Below are 20,099 nucleotides of genomic sequence, written 5' to 3' on the forward strand. Positions count from 1 at the left end.
CATAACATCATTTGGGGGCAAAATATAGTTGAATTGCCCTGTAAGGTTGGCCACTGTCCTTGACGGACCCAGAGTGCCGCCGGGAAGCGCCTGCCCCACACGTGTCCCCACAGCCCCTCTGCTTCAGTGTGGTGGTTGTCCCGTCAGCAGCTGTGGCCGCCCCCGCTCTGAGTCCCCCTGTGATTTACTGGTCAACAAACTACGTTAATAACGCGACGATGCTGCTTCTAAGGCCTTTTGGCAGCATCCAGGGAGAGTAATTTGCAACCTGAGATTCTGCAGGAATGACTGTTAATCACGGCACTCAGATTCGTGGGGGTCGAGCTGCATCAGATTTCAGGGGATTTTGTCTTTCCCCTACACTGGCTCCCGGGAGAAGCATCAACCTGAATCACAGCCCACCTGCAAGACAGACACGTCGGCATGTTCCCACCAAAATGCGAAATGTAAACCTCACTCCTGGATGCCTGAGCCCCGCTGGCTTGCGGTCCGCGTGGAGCCTGGAGCGGTTCCTCCCCAGCCGCCCAGGTTGCTGAGGTAAACCGCAGGAAGCTCCCCACGTGTTCCAGGCCTTTTTCTAACCGATGACGGACAGTGTGGTGGGCCATCGTCCCGCCCACCCGCCTCCCCGGCGCCAGCTGGCTCCACTGAGTTGCAGCTCTGGTTTCCAGTGGCAACTGGAGGATCACGTTGAGAGCAGGGAACGCGCCCAGTGGAACCTGCTGGGTGTTGAAGGTGGCCAGGGTGGGCAAGTCCATGTCCCTGATGGTTACTCCCGAGAGTGAGACATTAACCAAAAGAAAACACCAGGTGTCCCCGTAAAGAGGCGGCTGGGACCAGGGCGGCGCATCTGGGGAACCTGTTCTGTGCCCACGCGTGCAAGGACAGTGCAAAGAAAACACGTCGTGAGGCCAGCCCAGGGTGACGTGAGCAAGACAGATGGAATGCAGATCAGGCCCGGGGGACGAAATAAAGTTTCAAAAAGCATATTAAAACGCGTGTTAAAATTGCTCTAATTGGGAATACTCCAAGGATGTGTTCTGCCAGCATTTAAAATGAACACCCGACCCACAGGCCAGGCCATGTGACACATGCAGATTTTTAGAAACACTTCCTACGTAAAATGACCTACCGGTGCCAGAGCAGTAGGGGTGTGGGGTGCGTCCTGCGAGCATTCCTGCGACTATGTCGACTGCCATCGACCGCTCATCCCGCTTCCTTGCGCACGTCTGTGCAGGGGACCTAGGACCGGCCTCAGGCACGACAGTTCTCAGAGCTCACAGGACTCGGGAAAGCAATTCAATTTTAATCTTGGTCACCCCGATTAAAATTAGCAGAGGGAAAAGGTGCACGGGGCCAAGGCCAGGAGAGACCGGCACAAGCTTCCGGACACTCTCCCGGCAGTCACACCGAGGCGGCACGATGTGGGCAGCAGAAGCCCTGACCAGTCAGCTCTTGGGGAGGCCTGGTGCCCGGGCAGCCCTGCGCAACCAGAGGCCGGGGGCGGGGGAAGGAAGGGGTCCTTATGACAACTCTGCTGAGTTGCCCTCCAGAAACATGTCACGAAGAGGTTGTAACAGGCGCACTCCAGCAGCAGAGAGCAGGCAGCCCTGCCCTGGACATGCAGCCGCGGAGCTGGAGGGACGGGGTGGGGGCCACTGGGCCTGGTCCGGCCTTCTTACTGCACAGATGGGACCCACCACGCTCCGGGGTGTCCAGCCTATCCCACGCCCCCACTTCCCAGCACACTAGATCAGTGCCATGAACTGAAACAGCACTTTCAAATCCCACACTGAACTGGCACCTTCTAAAATATGTGTATATTTCAGTGATGAAGATAGAATGATTTGGGTCAGCTTCTTAAAAGTCATTGGCTCATTTTTTTCCTCATTTTCATCATTCTCAATGAGGGCAAACTTTTTTGACGTGTCTATTTTTAAAAAATCTTTATTGCTTTCGTGATTATACAGTACATGTAAAAATTCAAGTATTATAAAATGTGACTTTAAAAAGTAAATTTAAAAAAATTATGAAATAAATGCTTATTTCAAAAACTTCAAGTATTATAAAATGCATGATTTAGAAAATTAGTCCTTTGTGACCCAGTCACCCCACCCCACCCCCCAGGTTTCCTGCTCTTCACACACAGTGACGGTCTCTGCATGACCGGCGCATACGTGTGATACACACCCGTGTCACACTGGGCATGGCCGAGCCACCTGCCTGCCTCGTGCACTTAACAGCCAGCTTCCCACTTCTCACATAAATGCCCGAAACTTACAGAGTAGATGTGTCAGGTTGAGTCATGAAATTAATGCTATCTATCTGACCATTTTGGACCCATAGAAACACCAATTGCCTATGGGTCAGCAGAATGCCACAAGCAGCCCCACGGACATTTGGAGGGTTTCCCACTTTCTGCAGTTAGAAATAATACAGCAGTGAATATCCTTGTATTTTACCCCAAAAGGGTCACGACTCTTTCGAGCATTTAGAAGAGACCAGAGGACAGAGCACTGCGTTTGCCTGGGGCGTGCGTGGAGGCCCAGAGGAGCTGAGGGCTCACACAAGCTCCCTGAAGCCCGAGTGGCCAGGCGAGAGGGGAGCCGCCTGGCTGGGGACACCGCACGCACACATGGGTGAAGCTGGAGGGAGGCCACTCCTGAGCCTGGGTGTCCCGGGAGCCACCAGCATCGTCCTCTGGCAGCTGGGCTTGCAGAGGTCAGGAGACAGCTTCAGAAATGTGCTCAAACCAGAATCTGTAGGGAGATTTTTTTCAAGTGTTTTCCGGGAATATTGGAGTGGCCAAAAAAACAAAAAAAGGAGCACCTGTTGGAAGGATGCACGTGCTGTCCGGGCTGCATCACGGGCGCTGGCGAGCACGCCGCTTCCTCCGGGGCACCGCCGGCGCTCGGTAGATCCTGCTGGGGTCACAGAGGAGTTTGTGGGTGGTCTTCTTGTGGCAGGCGATGTGGACTAACTTGAGGTTCTCAGAGGTGAAGAGCAGGCGGTAGAAGTACTTCCAGTCCACTTCTCTCCCCTCGGCGTCGTGGATGGCCGCGGCCAGCGTGGGGACGACCGTGCGCTTCTTTTCTATCCTGCAAAGCAAGGTTAGAGACGCCGTCTCTGCTGTCCAATTTGTCACAATACCCCAGGCACCTGCCAGGCCTCCTTTTCTGTTAAACCACAGAGATGGTTGAATGTGGTGTCTACTCGGCTGAGACATCCATGAAGGTTTGGCGGCTTCCAGGAGAGACAGGCGGAGATGGTTAAACTCGGCAGAGGACCTGCACTCAGGCCGTCCCAGACAGAGCAGGGCGGGCGCTGAAACGGGCTCACCCTGTGGCCATCGAACAAGCACTGGGGACATCCCTCCACAGGCTGGCGGGGGTGCAGCGCCGCACGCGGCCACGCCCGCCGGGCCAGCCAGCCTGGCAGAGCCTGATGCCGGCCACCCGGGCTTCTCACATTTTACAAGTAGATGGGGGACTTCCCTGGCGGTCCAGTGGTTAGGACTCGGCGCTCTCACTGCTGAGGGTGCGAGTTCAATCCCTGGTCGGGGAACTAAGACCCCACAAACTGCGTGGCACAGCCAAATTAAATAAGTAAATAAAAGTAGGTAGCGCGTACTTTTTTAAATACTGAAAAGTACACAGAGAAAAATGAGAGCCAACCGTAGTCCCATCACACTCACTCACCAACAACTTGGCTTCCTTGGTTCACACTTTGGCTATGTGCAGACTTAGCAATTACCTGATACTGTACGAACGTTTTTAAAGAGAATCTTACAAATGAAGCTAAAGTCACCTCCAGCTGCAGCCTTCGCTCTCACTTCCCGCCTTCCCTTCCCAGAGACGATCTCTATTAAGGGTCTGACATGTGTCTTTCCAAAGTTCATCCTGTACTTTTATACGCATATGTGTGTCCATTTAAAACAATCGTGATGTTATCTTTGTGTAAACTGCTTTCACTTATAAGCAACAGTTCAAAAGACCTAAGTAGCCAGCCTAGAAGCCTGTAAACTTGACAAGATGGAACTGGAAACAGCACAGCTCGGGGGGCTGGTGGCAAGTAGACCGGCGTAGAATCCTGTCCCCCACGACACAGAAAAGGTGAGCAACAATAAGTAAGTATCTGAGAGTAAAAGAAAGAAGGCGGCCCCCCCTGCAGACACAGAAACCAATGCCGGACCGCAGGACTGAGCTACACTCCACAGCTCAACAGGGCTGCGGTGCTGATGGCGGCCCCAGGGGCCCTCAAGAGCCGGGAGGAGTGGGCCGGGATTCCCACCCCAGCCATTAGGGGAGGAACAGGTGCTGCTGGGGCTCCAGGGCTTTGTGAGGGGAAGGAAAAGCCTCTGCATCAATTACCAACTGCTGCATAACCAGCCCCCCAAAACCTAGCGGTTCTGTGGGTTGGCCTGGCCCAGTCACGGGGCTGCACTCTGCTGGGGGGTTAGCCAGGGGCTGGCCCTTCTCCCCGCAGGGTCTTTCATCCTCCACGAGGCCAAGTCAGGCTCCCCGGCGTGGTGAATGTGCGAGCCCTTGCCAGGCACCCCCAGGTTCCTGTCTGCTTGATGCAGTGGGGGGACGAGGTAAGGACACCCGGCAGGTGCTGGTCACAGGGCACCACTAGTGTGACCGTCCTCCAGTCACGCGGAAAACCAGGACCATCAGCCCACCTCTCACACATCCAACTTTACGCTGCGTGTGGTAGGGGACCCGCGAGCAAGGAAAGCCCCCTGAAAGCCCCGGGCACCTGGTGGAAACATGCAGAACCGCTCGGTGGGGACACCCGGGCCGTCTGCAGACACCTCCCACCGAGGACGAACTCATGGCCCAGACACACGCAAAGCACAAGGAATGCACTGCAATGCACAGAAGGATGCAGCCAACGGTGGCGCCCCCAGTACCCCCAGGGATCTTAACACAGACCACTCCCTCTGCCGCCAACTGCAGAGCTCAGGGCCCCGAGAACACCCTCAGGGTCCACAGTTCGCTGAAAGGACTCGGAAGGCCCCGAGAGCCTTCACACTTACAGTTTACAGCCACGAAAGCATGCAAATTAAAATCATCCAAGGTCAGGGACACACAGGGCGGGGCGTCCAGGGCAGCTCTGGCCGTCCCCTCCCCAGGGAGTCATGGACAGTGCTCCCAGCAGTGGTGGTGACAACACACGTGGAGAATCAGCAGACAGGGTCGCTCCCTGAGCCTCGGCACCCAGAGTCTTTACTGGGGCTCTGCCCTGTGGGCACAGCTGACCACCCACAGGCTGACCTCATCCCCAGCGCCCCCAGAGGGCAAGCTGAAACCACGAGACCCAAACCCCCCACCTTGGTCACACTGTTAGGCTGTCCAGTGAGCCCCAGGGAAACAGAGACACTAGCAGGCAGGACACTCCGAGGGCTCAGAGGTGACCTCCCAGGGGTCAGGGGCAAAGGCCAGACCTCTCTTTGCACACAACCATAAAATAAGTGTATTTAAACTAAAAAATAAAAATGAAAGCAGACTGGCATGAAGAGGCGTGTTTTTTAAAAATAACCCAAAAGCACTTGTAGAAGGGAAATACATACTCAATGCTGAGTGCACAGGCCGAACGCATCAGAGCTGAAGAGAGGATGTGTGAACTGAACGTGCAGGAAGTGCGTCAGCTCGGACCACCGCAACAAGACACCATAGACTGGGCGGCGTAAACAGTAGAAATCAGTTTTCTCACCGTTCTGCAGGCTGGGATTCTGAGATCAGAGGGCCAGCGTGGTCGGGTTCTGGTGAGAAGTGTCTTCCTGGCTCGCAGACGGCTGCCCCCTCGCTGCGTCCTCACATGGTGGAGAGCAAGCCCTCTCTTCTTATGAGACCACAGTCCTATCAGATCAGTCCTATCAGATCCTCCCTTCCAACCTCATTTACGCTTAATCACCTCCTGAAGAGCCTATCCCCAGACACAGTCACCCTGGGGTTAGGGCTTCAGCACATGAATTTGGGGGACACAGTTCAGTCTGTGGCAGGAAGTCCCCGGGAAAGGGAATGTGTAAGAGCAGATGCAGCACAAGGAGGATGGAGGAGCTGGTCCAGGTACATGAGGGGGAGTCAGAGAATCAACGCTGAAGAGCTTCCCAAAATTAAAGACAGACACATCTTCAGAGCAGAGAATACAAGTCCCGGTCAGAATTTAAAATGGAGATCTGTACTAGATACGCATCATTTTCAAAGAGAAAGGGAAAGTCTAAAGCTGCCACAGAAAAGGCAGAGGAGACTGACGGCAGCCTTGTGAACAGACGCCAGAAGATGAGGTGTCATGTCTCCAAAGCACTGCGGGCCAAGTGGCCGCCGGCCTGGAGTCACGTCAGCTCAACAAGCGCTCAGGGCCTTTCTACAACCCCCGGACCCTCATCATCAGGGAGTGAGGCTGAGTGCCATGTGATCTGTGGGTGAGCGTAATCGAGGACCGACCCCGGGAACACGCCCCCACGTGCAGGGCTCACGGCGAGCAGAGGGGGTGACACCAAGGTGACTCCACGGGGCCTGGGGGCAAGGGGGACACAATTCTGCTTCCGATGTGCTTCTCTCAGGGGCCCCACTAAGGGAACACAAGCAGACATCTATTTCCCAAACCACCGAAGGGTGGGGTGATGGGCAACGGAAAAGGAAAACTCGGTTAAACACACAGAAAGCACAAAGGAGACCCAAAAGGGAAGGACCGGAACGGTGACTGGGAACCCAGAATAGAGGGCTGAAGAAGTCCAAACACATTTCCTATTCATTCCACCAACACTGGCCACAGTGGCCAGACACTGTCCTGGCTGCAGAAAGGCGCTGGGGACGTGCCAACACCACTGACCTGGCAGAGCGCGATGCTGATGGGGAGCACGGCCATCACCACACGGGCAGAGGACGGCAGCCGTCAGCTCTGATGGGACCATCTCGGACCCCATGGGAATAAGAGCAAGTGGGACACTCACCCAAACCCGGAGACATGTCAGAGTCGACAAGAAAGGGGCGGAAAGACGGCAGAGCAGCTTAAATCCAGCCACGCAGATCTGAGGCCGCTCGCACTCACGCCCCCGCCACTGAGGCTCAGAGGAGGCGTGAGTGACCACAGCCGCGAGCGGGCACCAGGAGAGGCAACTAGGAACCTGGCGGCAACTGAAAACAAATGCCCACTTCTAACCAGTTCACGGAGCAGGGATAACATCACGACGGAAATGACAGAATCCTTACCCCTGAATAACAGTAAAATTACCGAAGGCACAGGTGGTAGCTAAAGCTGAAACTGATAGCCTGAAATGTACATGTCAGAAAACAGGAGAGATGCAAATTAACTGATAAGCGAGAAGAAACCCAAAAAAGTAGAAAGAAGGGATACAAAATAAAAGGCAAATGAATGAAGTTAAGGAAAAGGCCGAGGATGGTTTTGAAAAGAGGGAGGGAAGCGCTGATCCCAGACAGGAAGACTTCTCGCAACACCGGGTATTGGAGGAGGCGCCCTTAGCCCTCGGGGAACAGGACCCCTGCCCCGCCGCCCAGCCCACACGCCCGGAACTCAGGCGTGGAACATCCTCCCAGGACAGGCTGCACCCCCGTACGTGCACCCCTAAGCCTGCACATGCGCGGTGCAGCCCTTGTGGTGTGAGGGGGCCCGAGGGGTGAGAGAAGAGGGCAGGCTGTGGACTGCAGGCCACTGCGGCCACGTCCCGGAGCCCTGAGAAGTCCGCCGCCTGGGACCAGGAACCTGGCCTGGGCCGCGGTGACACAGTCCAAGGGGGAGGACAGCACGTGCTGTACTGACAGTTTGTTACTCTTTAGTGTTTAACTATTTAAACACGTGGCTTGTGGCTTCAGCCCCATCAGAGTCGGGGTGGGCCTGTGGCCACGTCTCAGGGAAACAATCAGACCAGTGTTTTCAAACCCCCGCTGCCTGCTGTCAAAACCACATTTGAAATTAAAAGCCAGTACGTGTATCTATGTGGACGTATGTGTATTTAGAAGAAGAGCGGCAGTGTAACTGGCACGTTTCAGGAGACATGACTCAGGGTCTGGCGTGCACACTGCTGCTTCATCCATGTTCTCTTCTAGGCCGGCCTGTTTCCCTCCTTAGATGCTGGCGGTGTGGCCCCTAGTGGGCCGTGAAAACACAGTAGCAGACAGATGGCATGGAGCCCAGAGATCATCTTGGGGTGCTCAGGCAGGTAAGAAACAGCACAGCCAACCAGTAGAGAAAAACTAGGGTATCTTCATGATATAGGAAGGGAAGGATTTCACACAAAAAAGAAGAGCTACATCTCAGTACACTGGAATTTAAACCCGTGACGATCAAAGACATCCCAGAAGCGAAAGACAAGCCCAAACTGTAAAAACATACCTGTAACACAAAGAGCCACCAAAGAATCAGTAACCAGGACGTGTAAAGAATTCTTACAAATTAATTAGAAAACCAAAGCCCAGTAAAAACTGAGCAGAGGAAGCAAGAGCCACTTCACAGAACACAAGTGGCCAATAAACACACGGACGTTCAACCTTCCTAGTAATCAGGCAAGTGAATTACAACAGGAGAATCTCTTTCTCGCCCATCAGACTGGGAGAACGCAAAAAGAGTACTGATACCAAGAGGTGGTGAAGCCTGGGGCGCGTGAACTCACAGCCAGTGAGGGTGTCGGTGGGACCACCCTGGAGAGCAACCCGGCAACACGCAGGACGGGAGACAGGGGACGTTAGCAGCCAGCACCCGACGCAGGCAAAAATCCACGTGTAACTTTACAGGAGGCCCTCTGCGTGCAGGGTTCCTTCGTATCCGCGGCTCGGTATCCGCAGAGTCAACCGATGTGGATGGAGCAGTACTCTAGTATTTCGTACTGAAAACTCCACGTATAAGTGCAGCCACGCAGTTCAAACCCCACGTTGTTCAGGGGTCAACAAGAAAAGCATCTCAGTGAAAATAATAAAATTTTCCATTTCTGCCCTTGTTTTTAGAATGAGCTAATACACACATAAAATGATCCTGCCAGCCAAGACCTGCTAACCCTGGTTGAAGCAGGAAACGCCCTACACGTCACAACGCAGAGCTCCCACTCCCTGGGCGAGGCAGGGACCCCACACAGGGTGCCCGTGCCACACCGACCGGGCCCGCAGCTGCCGACCACTGCCTCCGCCCACAGGTGGGCGCTGGCGGTGGGAGGGGACGCGCGGGGTTGCACAGGTGCGGACGGGGATGTGAGCCCACCGCGCTGAGTGACACCCGCCACGCAGCCCAGGAGCGTCAGCACCGCACGATCCCGGCAACCCCTTCCACGCCACACGCCCACGACGTCTGTGGGTCCGTGACACGTGCGCTGGGCGCGTGGCGCACCAGGCAGCCCGCCAGCCGCGGAGGCCGGGCAGCGCCAGGTCGCAGGTGCACTCCGGGTCTGTGGTTGTGGCCTTCAGCCCCACGCACTCACACGTGGTCCAGGTTCCAGGTGCTAAAGAGGACGCGGCTCTCCCTGTTGCTGTAGGGGTTGATGGAGTGTCTGGAAGCACAGTCGTCCACGTCAAAGGGACCCTGGGCCGAAAGAGAGAAGGTAAAGGCCACGAAGCCAAGGAGCATCTCACTGCCGCTCCGCCCGCGACAGAGGCACCCCTTGGCGGGGCCAGGCCCCTATAAAGAGTCTGTTCAGGAGGTAAAGCATCCTGCCCTGGAACGGCACCCCATTCCCTCATGACCCCGGGGTGATGCTCTGCGGCTGCGAAGGGGACAAGTGAGCCTATTGGCCGTTTGGGGCGCCAGCTTTCCCCATGCTGCTCCCATCACACGACTGCTCCCCTCCTGTCTCCTCCACGGCTTCCCGGCATTTCCCTGAGACCCTGCACAGGCTGGGCCTCGGAGACGTGCGAAAACATCTCCTCCTCCCTGAAGCCCCCAGCCCCACTCCGGCCCCCGAGGGCCCTCACAGCCGCCCCGCAGGAAGCCTACCGCCCGACTCGCTTAGAGGCCTTTGACCCAGAGCCTGCCCAGGCCGGGGTGAAGGGTCTGGTCTCTGTCTCCGCCACACACACTGCCAGGCTCCAGGCGCACCCCCCCGGGAGGGAGAGGTCGGCTGTGTTTGAGGTGTGACGCGAAGCCAGCTGGGAAGGAACGGCGTTTGGATGTTCAGGGCCCGTCACGCGTGGGAGGGGCTGCCCGGTGGGGACAGAGGCATGGGGGCCTATGGGAGGGAGGCCGCGCCCACCCCTGCCCACTCTGGGCCCAGCGCCAGCGGCAGGAGTGGATTTTACTGGAAGTGCAACGTACAGCTTGCAAAGCACAAGATGTGCCCTTAGCTGTCTCCACAGCTCAGAATGCTGCTTCCAGCTGATGCCACCCACCACGGTGCCAAGCTCAGCCAGAGCCCGAAATGCCACATCCGGCCACCACCCTGCAATCCTGATGCTCTCTCATCCAGGATTTCCCAGGGGAGCAAAACACGCATCAGCCACCCAAACGAATGCCATCCCTCCTCTCACACCAGGGTGGGGTCTCGGCTCACGAGCAGTTGTGTCCTGCCGCCCGCGCCCGCCAAAGCGGTTCTCAAGTGAGGGCCCTGAACCAGCATCACTGTGGCACGTGTCAGAAATGCAGGCTCTCAGGCCTCACCGGAGCTGCTGCAACAGAGGCCCCGGGAGGGGCCCAGGGGGCTCACGAGCCCTCCAGGGGGTTCTGACACCACTGACGTCTGGGAGCCACTGGCTGAGACCCTCCCTCACCCCGAGAGCTGCCCCAGCTCACCAGGCCCTGGCCAGGGTGGCCCCGGGCACGCGCTTGTAGCTCACCTGGCAGGAGAACCAGCCTTCGGGCGTGCAGAGCCGGCGGCCAGCCTTTGCCCCCCTGTCGAAGTAGCTGCTGTTGTAGCGGGCGGCCTGGAGCTTCTGACACATGGCACCCACGACCCGCAGGTACTCTTCCCGAGCCTCCGTCACAACCAGGGACGCGCCAGACGTCACCTAGAAGAGGCAGGGGCACCGCTGGACGCGGGCCATGCGCCCGAAAGCCCACCGCCGCCGGGGTCCCGGTCCACCAACGCCACAGCCCTCAGAGTCCCGCCCCCTGGGGTCCCAGCGCGGCCCCGAGGTCAGGATCCGGGACCCGCCCCCTGGGGTTCCAGCACAGCCCGGAGGTCGGGGGTCTGGCCCCCGCCCCCTGGGGTCCCGGCATGGCCCCGAGGTCGGGGATCCGGCCCCCGCCCCCTGGGGTTCCAGCACAGCCCGGAGGTCGGGGGTCTGGCCCCCGCCCCCTGGGGTCCCAGCACAGCCCCGAGGTCGGGGATCCAGCCCCCGCCCCCCGGGGTCCCAGCGTGGCCCCGAGGTCGGGGATCCGGCCCCCGCCCCCTGGGGTCCCAGCACAGCCCGGAGGTCGGGGGTCTGGCCCCCGCCCCCTGGGGTCCCGGCATGGCCCCGAGGTCGGGGATCCGGCCCCCGCCCCCTGGGGTCCCGGCACGGCCCAGAGGTCTGGGGGTCTGAGCTCACACCGACTGTGCCTGTCTGACGCTGGGAAATTTCTCTGGGCCCGTGAGATGGAGCTTTGGTCACAATCAGATAAGAACTCAAGCTCCAGGCATCCTGGCCGCCCTGTCTCCCAAGCACTGCCCACTGCTTTGAAACCCGAGAGGAAGCGTGCAGGTGAGGAGTGACCAGCGCACTGCCGCCCACTGGGGCGCAGGTGGAGAGTCGCACCCATGGGCACAGCTGGGCCCACAATGAGCGCTGGGCAGAAGCAAGGAGACCGCCTGGCCCAGTGGGAGTGACAGCAGGGCAGCAGATGGGTCATCACCGGACAGGGGGCTGCATCCAGCAGGGGCTGGGAATGATGCCCTGGAGATGCCCACCCGCCAGCGCGGGGAGCGTGTCCTCAGCAACAGAAGGAGCCTGAGGGTGGCCACTTTCAGGCAGAGATGGGGGCAGGGGGAGAGGGGGATCTGGACCAGGCCCCAGGACCTCAGACACCCCAGTCCTGAGGTTTCCTTCTGTGTAACGGGATCTCAACAGAGCACGTGTGGGCAGTTCTGCGGCACCAACGTGCAGCCAGGCGCAGGTAAGGGGTGCGGGGGGCGGGTGTCTGCAAAGGACGAACAAGACGCCCCACGGCTGACGTCCAGCCACGCAGCACAGGGGCAATGGTGCCCACGGGCCTCTGCGGGGAGCGCCCAGCCCACCCCCAGGCTCCAGCGCCAGTTCTCTGAGGAGCTGGCACAGAGGGCAGAGCCTGAGGGCCCTTGCCTGCCGCTGCCCCCAAACCCACCCCCTGCCGCCTGTCCTCCCATGAAGGGTGGAGGAGATCTGCCCAGAACCCAGCCTCAGGGGCCAGTCAAGCACCCAGGTTATCCTCCAGAGAGGGGGTAACGCACCCCCAAAGCACCACGGGCACCAGTCCCCTCCACGGCCTGCCCTGCTGAAGGTCGTCTGTCAGCTGGGTCACCTCCCTGCTGAAAAGGAGCGGGACAGAGTGCACTGGGCCCGAGGACCCATTTCTCCTCGGAGGTGAAGTGCGTCTCCATCGGAGACTTTCGCCTCTCAACCTGTATCAGCCTGTATCAGCCTGCTTCTCACACCTCCCGGAGGGGAGCCCAGAGTCAGAGCCTGGACCCACCACGACTCGGAGCCCCTGCTGCTGCTTCTTGGAGGTCAGACAGCTGCGCCTCGCACAGACGGGAAAGTCAACGGCAGCGCTGGGGACAGAAGAGCAGCTGCCCCTCCTCACCCACCGTGTGGGCGTCCATCCAAGCTAATGGTGGACGGAGACGGCTACTTGGGATGAGTTCACGTCGAAACTGAACCGCCCAACAGATGAAGGCGTTCAAAGGTGGGTTCACTACTCACAGCCCGTAGGGAGAGTTCACGCAGACTGCAGGGAGGCAAAGTCTGCAACCCCGGACCCAGCTTGAGCTCTGACAAGTGGAAGCCAGATGTCGGCCGTGCGGGGGGCTCTCCGGGCAAGCGGCCCATCCATTGCTGGCTCACGTCCACCTGCACCCAGACTGGCATCCACAGCAGCACCTGCCCCTGAACCTGCACCCATGCCAGCACCCACCCCAGCACTTACACCAGCACCTGCACCTGAACCTGCACCCACGCCAGCACCCATCCCAGCACTTATACCAGCACCTGCACCTGAACCTGCACCCACGCCAGCCTGTGCGCTCCTCCAACATCCATGCTGGCCCTGGAGCAGATCCCAACAGCAGAGCCCGCTTCCAAACCCGCCTGGCACACCCAGCATCAGTGTGGACCTACCTCTCTCAGGTAGCTCCGGATCCGGCTCTCACAGCTGTATCTCAGGTAGCCAGACTTGTTCCTAAACCGGGACTCCAAACCTGCCGGAAGGAGAGACAAGACGCCTGGAGCCCAGGGCCCGTGCTCTCCCAGGAGGGGCGGAAGGTGAGGGCCGTTTTGCTCAGCTCCATCTAGAGACGTTCTAATGGGGACCTGCACGCTATCCCTGGATTTTGTTCATTTGTGGAGAAGTCTGGTCCACCAGCACGGAGCATCTCAGAGGCCACCGAGGGGCTCCTGCCTGGTGGCACCTCCAAGCCCCTTTCCCAAGAGGGCTGCAGTCGCTCAGGGCTCCCTCCGCCTGGCTTGAGAGGCCAGTCAAAAAGGTGGGAGCAGCCCAGGTGAATGGATAAAGAAGATGTGGTCCACCCAGGTGATGGAATATCACGCAGCCTCAAAGAGGAAGGGAATCCTGACACCTGCTTCCACATGGATGAACCATGGACACATTAAATGCTGAGACGCCGATCCCACTCGTACGAGGCCCCTGGAGGAGTCAGAATCACAGGGGCAGGAAGAAGGCTGGGGGCCACGGCTGCAGAGGGTGGGGAGCGATGTTCAGTGTGGGCAGAGCTTCAGTTTGGGAAGATGAAAATGTCTGAGGACAGATGGTGGTGACGCTGCACAACAACGGGAAGATATTTAATGCCAGCGAACTATATGCCTGAAAACGGTAAAGACGGTGAATTTTACCTTATGCCTACTTGACCACAATTGAAAATTAAATAAAAATAAAACGGCCAGTCCCAGGGCTGCCTGGCCCCCGGCCCCGTGCTTGGGGAGCCCCTGGTATGGGAACTGACACAGATCCCATGTCCCAGCAAGCTGGCCCGGAGGAAGCACTCCCCACCCGCTCCCTCCAGGCCCAAATCCGTGAGGCACCTTCGAACCACGGCGCGTCCTCGGCCCTGGTCTCGGCTGCGATGTTCTCGCTGACGGTGCCCAGCAGGTCGGCCAGGAGCTTCTGACGCAGCGGGGCCCGCTCGTCCGACAGCAGCTGTCGGGCGGCCTGGATAAGCTCTGCGTGCGGCTCCTGGAACACGCTCAGGAAGCGGCTGATGTCACTCACGTCTGCCACCAAAGGGAACAGAGAGGCCACCAGGCTTTGGAGCACTGCCTCGGGGAGACCACCTCCTCCCCCAGGACCAGCCAGACCCCTGCCCCGACAGTCACCAGCCCAGGGTTCCGGGCCTTAGGCCTGGCTGCCCGCGCCCGGCTGGTGTGAGGACAGACAGGGAGGACACGGGACGCAGTTTGGAAAACGAAAGCCACCCAAGCGAGTTGCCGCCCTTCCCCTCAGCCTTCCTTCCTCCAAGTGAAATCACCTCGTCTTGGGACCTCCCTCGAGACCTCTCACACTCCAGGTTCGTCCCTTCACTGTCCTGCTGGCTCCCGGGGCCTTTCCGCTCACACCCGAAAGCCGCAAGCCCTCCGAGCAGGCACTTGGGACCGAGGGCTTCACAGCGTCCTACAAACAGAAGTCCAGACGCACGCGAGGAACAGGCCGCACGGTCCCGAGGGTCGTTCCAGGGATATGGGGCCACTCAGGGTCCAAACATCAATCAGTGTGATCCACCCTCAACAGGCTAACCAAGAAAAGTCACATGATCATAGCAACTGGCACAGAAAGACAGAGAAAACCTTCAAGACCTAAAGCTTCGTGAAAAGGTCTCAGACTGAACACCAAAGCCATACGCGGAGAAGGATAAAAAGGGACAAGTTGGATTTCATCAAAATTAAAAATTTTACTCCATGAAAGACGCGGTTAAGAGAACGAAAAGACAAGCCGCAGGGACTTCCCTGGTGGCGCAGTGGTTAAGAATCCGCCTGCCAATGCAGGGGACACGGGTTCGAGCCCTGGTCCGGGAAGATCCCACACGCTGCGGAGCAACTAAGCCCGTGTGCCACAACTACTGAGCCTGTGCTCTATAGCCCGCAAGCCCCAACTACTGGGCCTGCGCTCTATAGCCCGCGCGCCACAACTACTGAGCCTGAGCTCTAGAGCCCGCACGCCACAACTACTGAGCCTGCGCTCTAGAGCCCGTGCACCACAACTACTGAGCCCAAGTGCCGCAACTACTGAAGCCTGTGCCCCTAGAGCCCATGCTCCGCAACAAGAGAAGCCCCCGCAAGGAGAAGCCCGCACACCGCAACAAAGAGTAGCCCCCGCTCGTCACAACTAGAGAGAGCCCGCGCACAGCAACGAAGACCCAACGCAGCCAAAAAAGATTAATAAAATAAATAAATTTATTTAAAAAAAATCACATATACTCTTTGGCTCAGCAATTCTACTCCTAGGAATCCTTCTCACAGAAATAAAAGCATAATGGTCATAAGAACATATTTATAAAAAAAAAAAGACAAGCTGCAGACTGGGAGAAAAGATCAGTGTCAACAACACATCTGACAAAGACTCATCCAGAATATATTAGGAAAAAACTCACAAAACTCAACCGTAAAAAACACCCCATTAGACAATGGACAAAAGACACTTCACAGGAAGGTTTACAGATGGTAAATCAGCCCAGGAGAAGATGGTCAACACCATCCGTCGGGAGGGAAATGCAAGTCCAGACACCATCGCACACCCACCAGAACGGCTAAAGTGAAAAGAGCGACAATGCCAAGAGCTGGAGAGGCCGTTCTCGTCCCTGCTGTGGAGGTAAGATGGGACCGCAGCTCTGGAAAGCGGCGTGCAGTTCCTTTTCTTTTCTTTTCTTTTTTAACAACTTTATTGAGACTTAATTCTCTAGAAGTACAAGGAGGACAGCTGCTTGCCACTAGGAGCGCACAGCAGACATGTCACCTTCACTGCTGACAGCAGCGTCCCAACCGAGGGGCGAGGCCACACCTGCACTGCTCTCAGGCTTCTCTCTCCGCCCTTTCGGCAGAGGAGGTAGGACAACCTCGGTTCTCAGAGCTCCACTTCCTTCCCCAGGCACCAGAAACATCTCCTGAAATGGAAGCCCCTTTGCACAAGGGCCAGACGACCCTCCCAGGGAAAGGGCACACACCTGGCCACCGGCCTATGGCTCCAGAGTATCACTTGTCATCCAGCACAGACCCCCCCAAAGAACCAACTCCAAGAGCACCTGCTCCAATAAGGCAGCCCCGACAGGAGCCTAAGGACGGTGTGTCCGCAAACCCGACAGAGACCAGACACTGAGCACAGCATCAGCCACCAGCCCATCCCTGAGACAGTTGATAAAAGAAATGTTTACATATTGAGATGCAGGGACGTTGTTCTGGCTTCCACATGAGTTAACGTGCATTTGATGCTAACTAAAACAGCCTTTTTGTGGCTGATCAAACATACACTGCACATCTGCTTTAATTATTAAAGAAAAGGGCGCACTGACCAGAAGTAAAGACCATCCATGTTAAAGATAAAAATTAATGCCCCTCTTCCTGGGACACCAATGCTGGTTACTCCTTCGATCGTAAAGCTCCCTCCCAGGTGCCAAGCCCATGCTGACTCGCTGTGTACGTGCTGGTCTGGTTTTTTTTGAAACCTCGGAGAAATGCATCCCTGCCTTGTTTAAGGGTCTTTGTTCTGACAAGACATAAAACTGTGCTGAAAACCCTGCTTCTCTGGAGCAGTTTCTCAGAGTAACCTGGGAAGAGGGCTTCTGGGCTATAGGCCTCAGTCCGGCTCAGATAAAACTGTTCTGTTCTTATTACTGATTGGTTATTGATTATTTTCCGCAACAAAGTCCAGCAGAACAGGACAGCCTCTCTCTCTGGCTCTGCCTTACCCGCAAAACTGGGCAGGCTCCCACCCGCAGAGCCCTCCCTTCTGCCCTTAGGGGTTACTAGGACACTTCAAATGAATGTAGATAAAACTAAAGGAATTTCTTAAAAAGACACATAGACCAACCAGCTGGACCACTGGCCTCCTGGCCAAGAGGATGGACAACACTGCCATCTGATTCTGCCTCCGGGGCTTCCTCCTTCAGAGCCCAGAGTAAGGGGGACCCCTCCCTCCCGGGGCTGGCACCCCCAGGCAGGCCCTCTGCACCTCCAAAGCCGCACCAGCTTCCCCACAGATCTCCAAGGTCCCCGCCACTTACAACCCTGCCAGGTCTGCCCCGCAGTGAGAAGCACGAGCTCCGAGTCATCGGGGACACTCCAGAAGTAATCTCCAGTCACCTCCGTGCCATCCTCGTAGAGACACAGGGTGGAGCCAGGAACGGGGAGCTGGGAAGAAGAGGGGGAGGGGAGAGCAGGGTGGGATGCTTACTTCCTGGATCTCGGGCGGCCCAGTCTTGGGGTGGCGACCTGAGGTCTTCCCATCTGCAGCCCTCACAGAGAACAAGAAGGAACTACTACGCTGTAAAGAATCCCACTCGAGATGCAGTCTGCACGGACAGAGCACGTCCAAACAAGGGCACCTACTGTAGGTCGTTCTAAGACCTGGAAAGTCATAGAAATACATACACGGTGATAACCGCTTTGCAGGATTCACCACTCGGACCCTTCAAACCGAGCTCCTCCAGGGCACTTTAAAATCCAAGCCTGTGGGCTTCCCTGGTGGCGCAGTGGTTGTGAGTCCGCCTGCCCATGCGGGGGACACGGGTTCGTGCCCCGGTCCAGGAGGATCCCACATGCCGCGGAGTAGCTGGGCCCGTGGGCCATGGCCGCTGGGCCTGCGCGTCCGCGTCCGGAGCCTGTGCTCCGCGGCGGGAGAGGCCGCGGCGGTGAGAGGCCCGCGTACAGCAAAAAAAAAAAACAAAAAAAAAAAAAACCAAGCCTGTTTCCAAAAATGACCCTTGACTGCTTGCACTAAGCCCGTAAACACATCCCCATCAATGAGGCTCATTGCCTGACAGGTGTCAGGACACATCGCCTAGCGCTCGAGTTTCTCCCTGGGCACCAATGAGTTAAGGAGAACATCTTTACTGAGCAGGACCCACCGCCTCTGGCCACGGAAGTGTGATCAGCACACAGGACTCTTAACTTGCTGAGGTTTAGTCCTCTGTTGCTCGACACCAATCAGTTTTACGAATTTTTTTTTACAACTTTATTGGAGTATAATTGCTTTACAATGGTGTGCTAGTTGCTGCTCCATAACAAAGTGAATCAGTTTATACACATACATATGTTCCCATAGCTCTTCCCTCCTGCGTCTCCCTCCCTCCCACCCTCCCTATCCCACCCCTCTAGGTGGTCACAAAGCACCGAGCTGATCTCCCTGTGCTATGCAGCTGCTTCCCACTAGCTACCTATTTTAGGTTTGGTAGTGTATATATGTCCATGCCACTCTCTCACTTTGTCACAGCTTACCCTTCCCCCTCCCCATATCCATTTTTAATAGCAATTCCTCCCCTCTCCCCGACCCCACACATGCACACACAACCCCAGCACTGATCTAAGCCCAGTCGAGAAAATTAATTCAATAAGGGTAAGAACAATGGCTGAAATACCTAGAATATTCGTGCCAAAGGGCTTTTAGAGGCCTCTGAGCCCAACCCTTCATTCTACACCAGGGGAAACCAGGCAGGGAACGGCCTGTGCCCTGGAGCACTTGAGCCTACGAGCACTGGAACCAAGTCCCTGGGTCTCAGGCCAGAGATGTCGTGATGCTCACGGTCAGAAGGGGGAAGTTTCCCAGGCCTCTCTACAAAGTCCCCCTGCTCTGACGGGGCCGAGGAGCCAGAGGAGGAGGTTGGGGGCTACTCCGCAGCACAGGAAATGGGAATTCCCTGGGGCCCAGATGTCTCCCACACTCCCTGGTTTTGAGGCACAAAAGCAGCACCTCCTATTCTCCCTAAATTTCTCCCAAGCGGGTGGGCTCCTAAGCGCTGGGGCAGAGACTTCACTCAGGCCATCTGCTGAGATGCAGCACCAGGCACCAGGACCCAGAAGCCGGGAAGGACCCCAATTCCCCCGCCCCCCGCCTGCAGCCCCCGCACCCGCAGAGGCTGGGCTAAGAGGCTTCCGGCGTAGCTAGACCGGGGTTTAAACACCGGCCTTTCCTCAGTGTCTATGGCACGTTGCTTAGTCGCTCGGTGCCTCAGTTTCCTCATCTTTGAAATGGGGGTGTTAGCGCCCGATTCACAGGGCGACAGGTGGACTCCACGACAGCCCACGTAAGGAGCCAGGATGGAGCCCGAGGTCGGGCACGTGGCCGTCGGCAGTGGTCAGGCTCAGGCTTTCCGCCCTGGGGATATGGACAGTGACCCCTCCCAGCGACTGTCATTACTCGGGGACGCACTGCGGCTCGGTGCAGCCTGAGATCGGCCAGTGTGGACAGTGCAGGACGACGGGCCATCTTCCCAGCTCAAAAAGAGTGCTCTGGGAAGGCTCGCTCAATCAGACTCGCCCCACCCCACCCCCACCGCCACGCGGCCCGGGGCGCCCGCAAGCAGAGGCCCCCAGCCCATCGGCCCGGGGAGCACCTGCAAGAGGAGGCCCCCCGCCTCCCGGACCCCGGGGCACCTGCAAGTGGAGGCAGCCCTTCCGCAGCACTTCCTCGCAGTTCCTGCCCGCCACCCCAAATTTCTTCTCGTTGTGCAGGGCCCGCAGCTTGAACCTCTTGAGCTTCTGGAGCACCGCAGACATCCTCAGAGGCTCCGGCCCCGCGGGCGGCGCCTACGCGGCGGGCCGCGCCGTGTGTCCGCGCCTGGGGGTTTCCGTGAAGGGGAATCAAGGCCCCGCGCCGCCCCCGCCCTCGAAACTACACTACCCAGAAGGCCCGGGAAGCGGCGGCATGACCCCGCCTTGTGCGCAGGCGCCGTTCCCTGAAAACTACATTACCCAGAAGGCCCAGGAAGAGGCGGTGCGACTCCGCCTTGTGCGCAGGCGCGGCGGGGCGGGGTCGCG

At 57.7% G+C, this 20,099-nt stretch overlaps 1 protein-coding gene across 4 annotated transcripts; it reads right to left on the reverse strand.

Annotated features, from left to right (window-relative positions):
- Window positions 1-1,929: 1,929 nt before the first annotated feature.
- On the reverse strand, window positions 1,930-19,934 carry DFFB (DNA fragmentation factor subunit beta). 4 transcript variants are annotated; one of them, XM_060283967.1, is made up of 8 exons: window positions 19,716-19,934; window positions 17,348-17,474; window positions 14,160-14,348; window positions 13,239-13,318; window positions 10,782-10,952; window positions 9,434-9,534; window positions 2,830-3,098; window positions 1,930-2,759 (listed from the first exon to the last, which is right to left on the reverse strand). In XM_060283967.1, exons 1-7 carry the CDS (start codon window positions 19,836-19,838, stop codon window positions 2,864-2,866), a joined length of 1,026 nt encoding a protein of 341 aa, XP_060139950.1. In that variant the 5' UTR covers window positions 19,839-19,934; the 3' UTR covers window positions 1,930-2,759; window positions 2,830-2,863. The 4 variants fall into 4 exon arrangements, 2 of the variants coding, with proteins under 2 accessions (XP_060139950.1, XP_030736473.2); XR_011377622.1 differs by lacking the exon at window positions 1,930-2,759 and adding an exon at window positions 5,716-5,861 and having other exon boundaries at window positions 2,955-4,089; XR_009558853.1 differs by lacking the exon at window positions 1,930-2,759 and adding an exon at window positions 5,716-5,861 and having other exon boundaries at window positions 2,962-3,098.
- Window positions 19,935-20,099: the final 165 nt, after the last annotated feature.

The sequence above is a fragment of the Globicephala melas genome, chromosome 1 (genome assembly GCF_963455315.2).
Source record: "Globicephala melas chromosome 1, mGloMel1.2, whole genome shotgun sequence".
NCBI lineage: Eukaryota > Metazoa > Chordata > Mammalia > Artiodactyla > Delphinidae > Globicephala > Globicephala melas.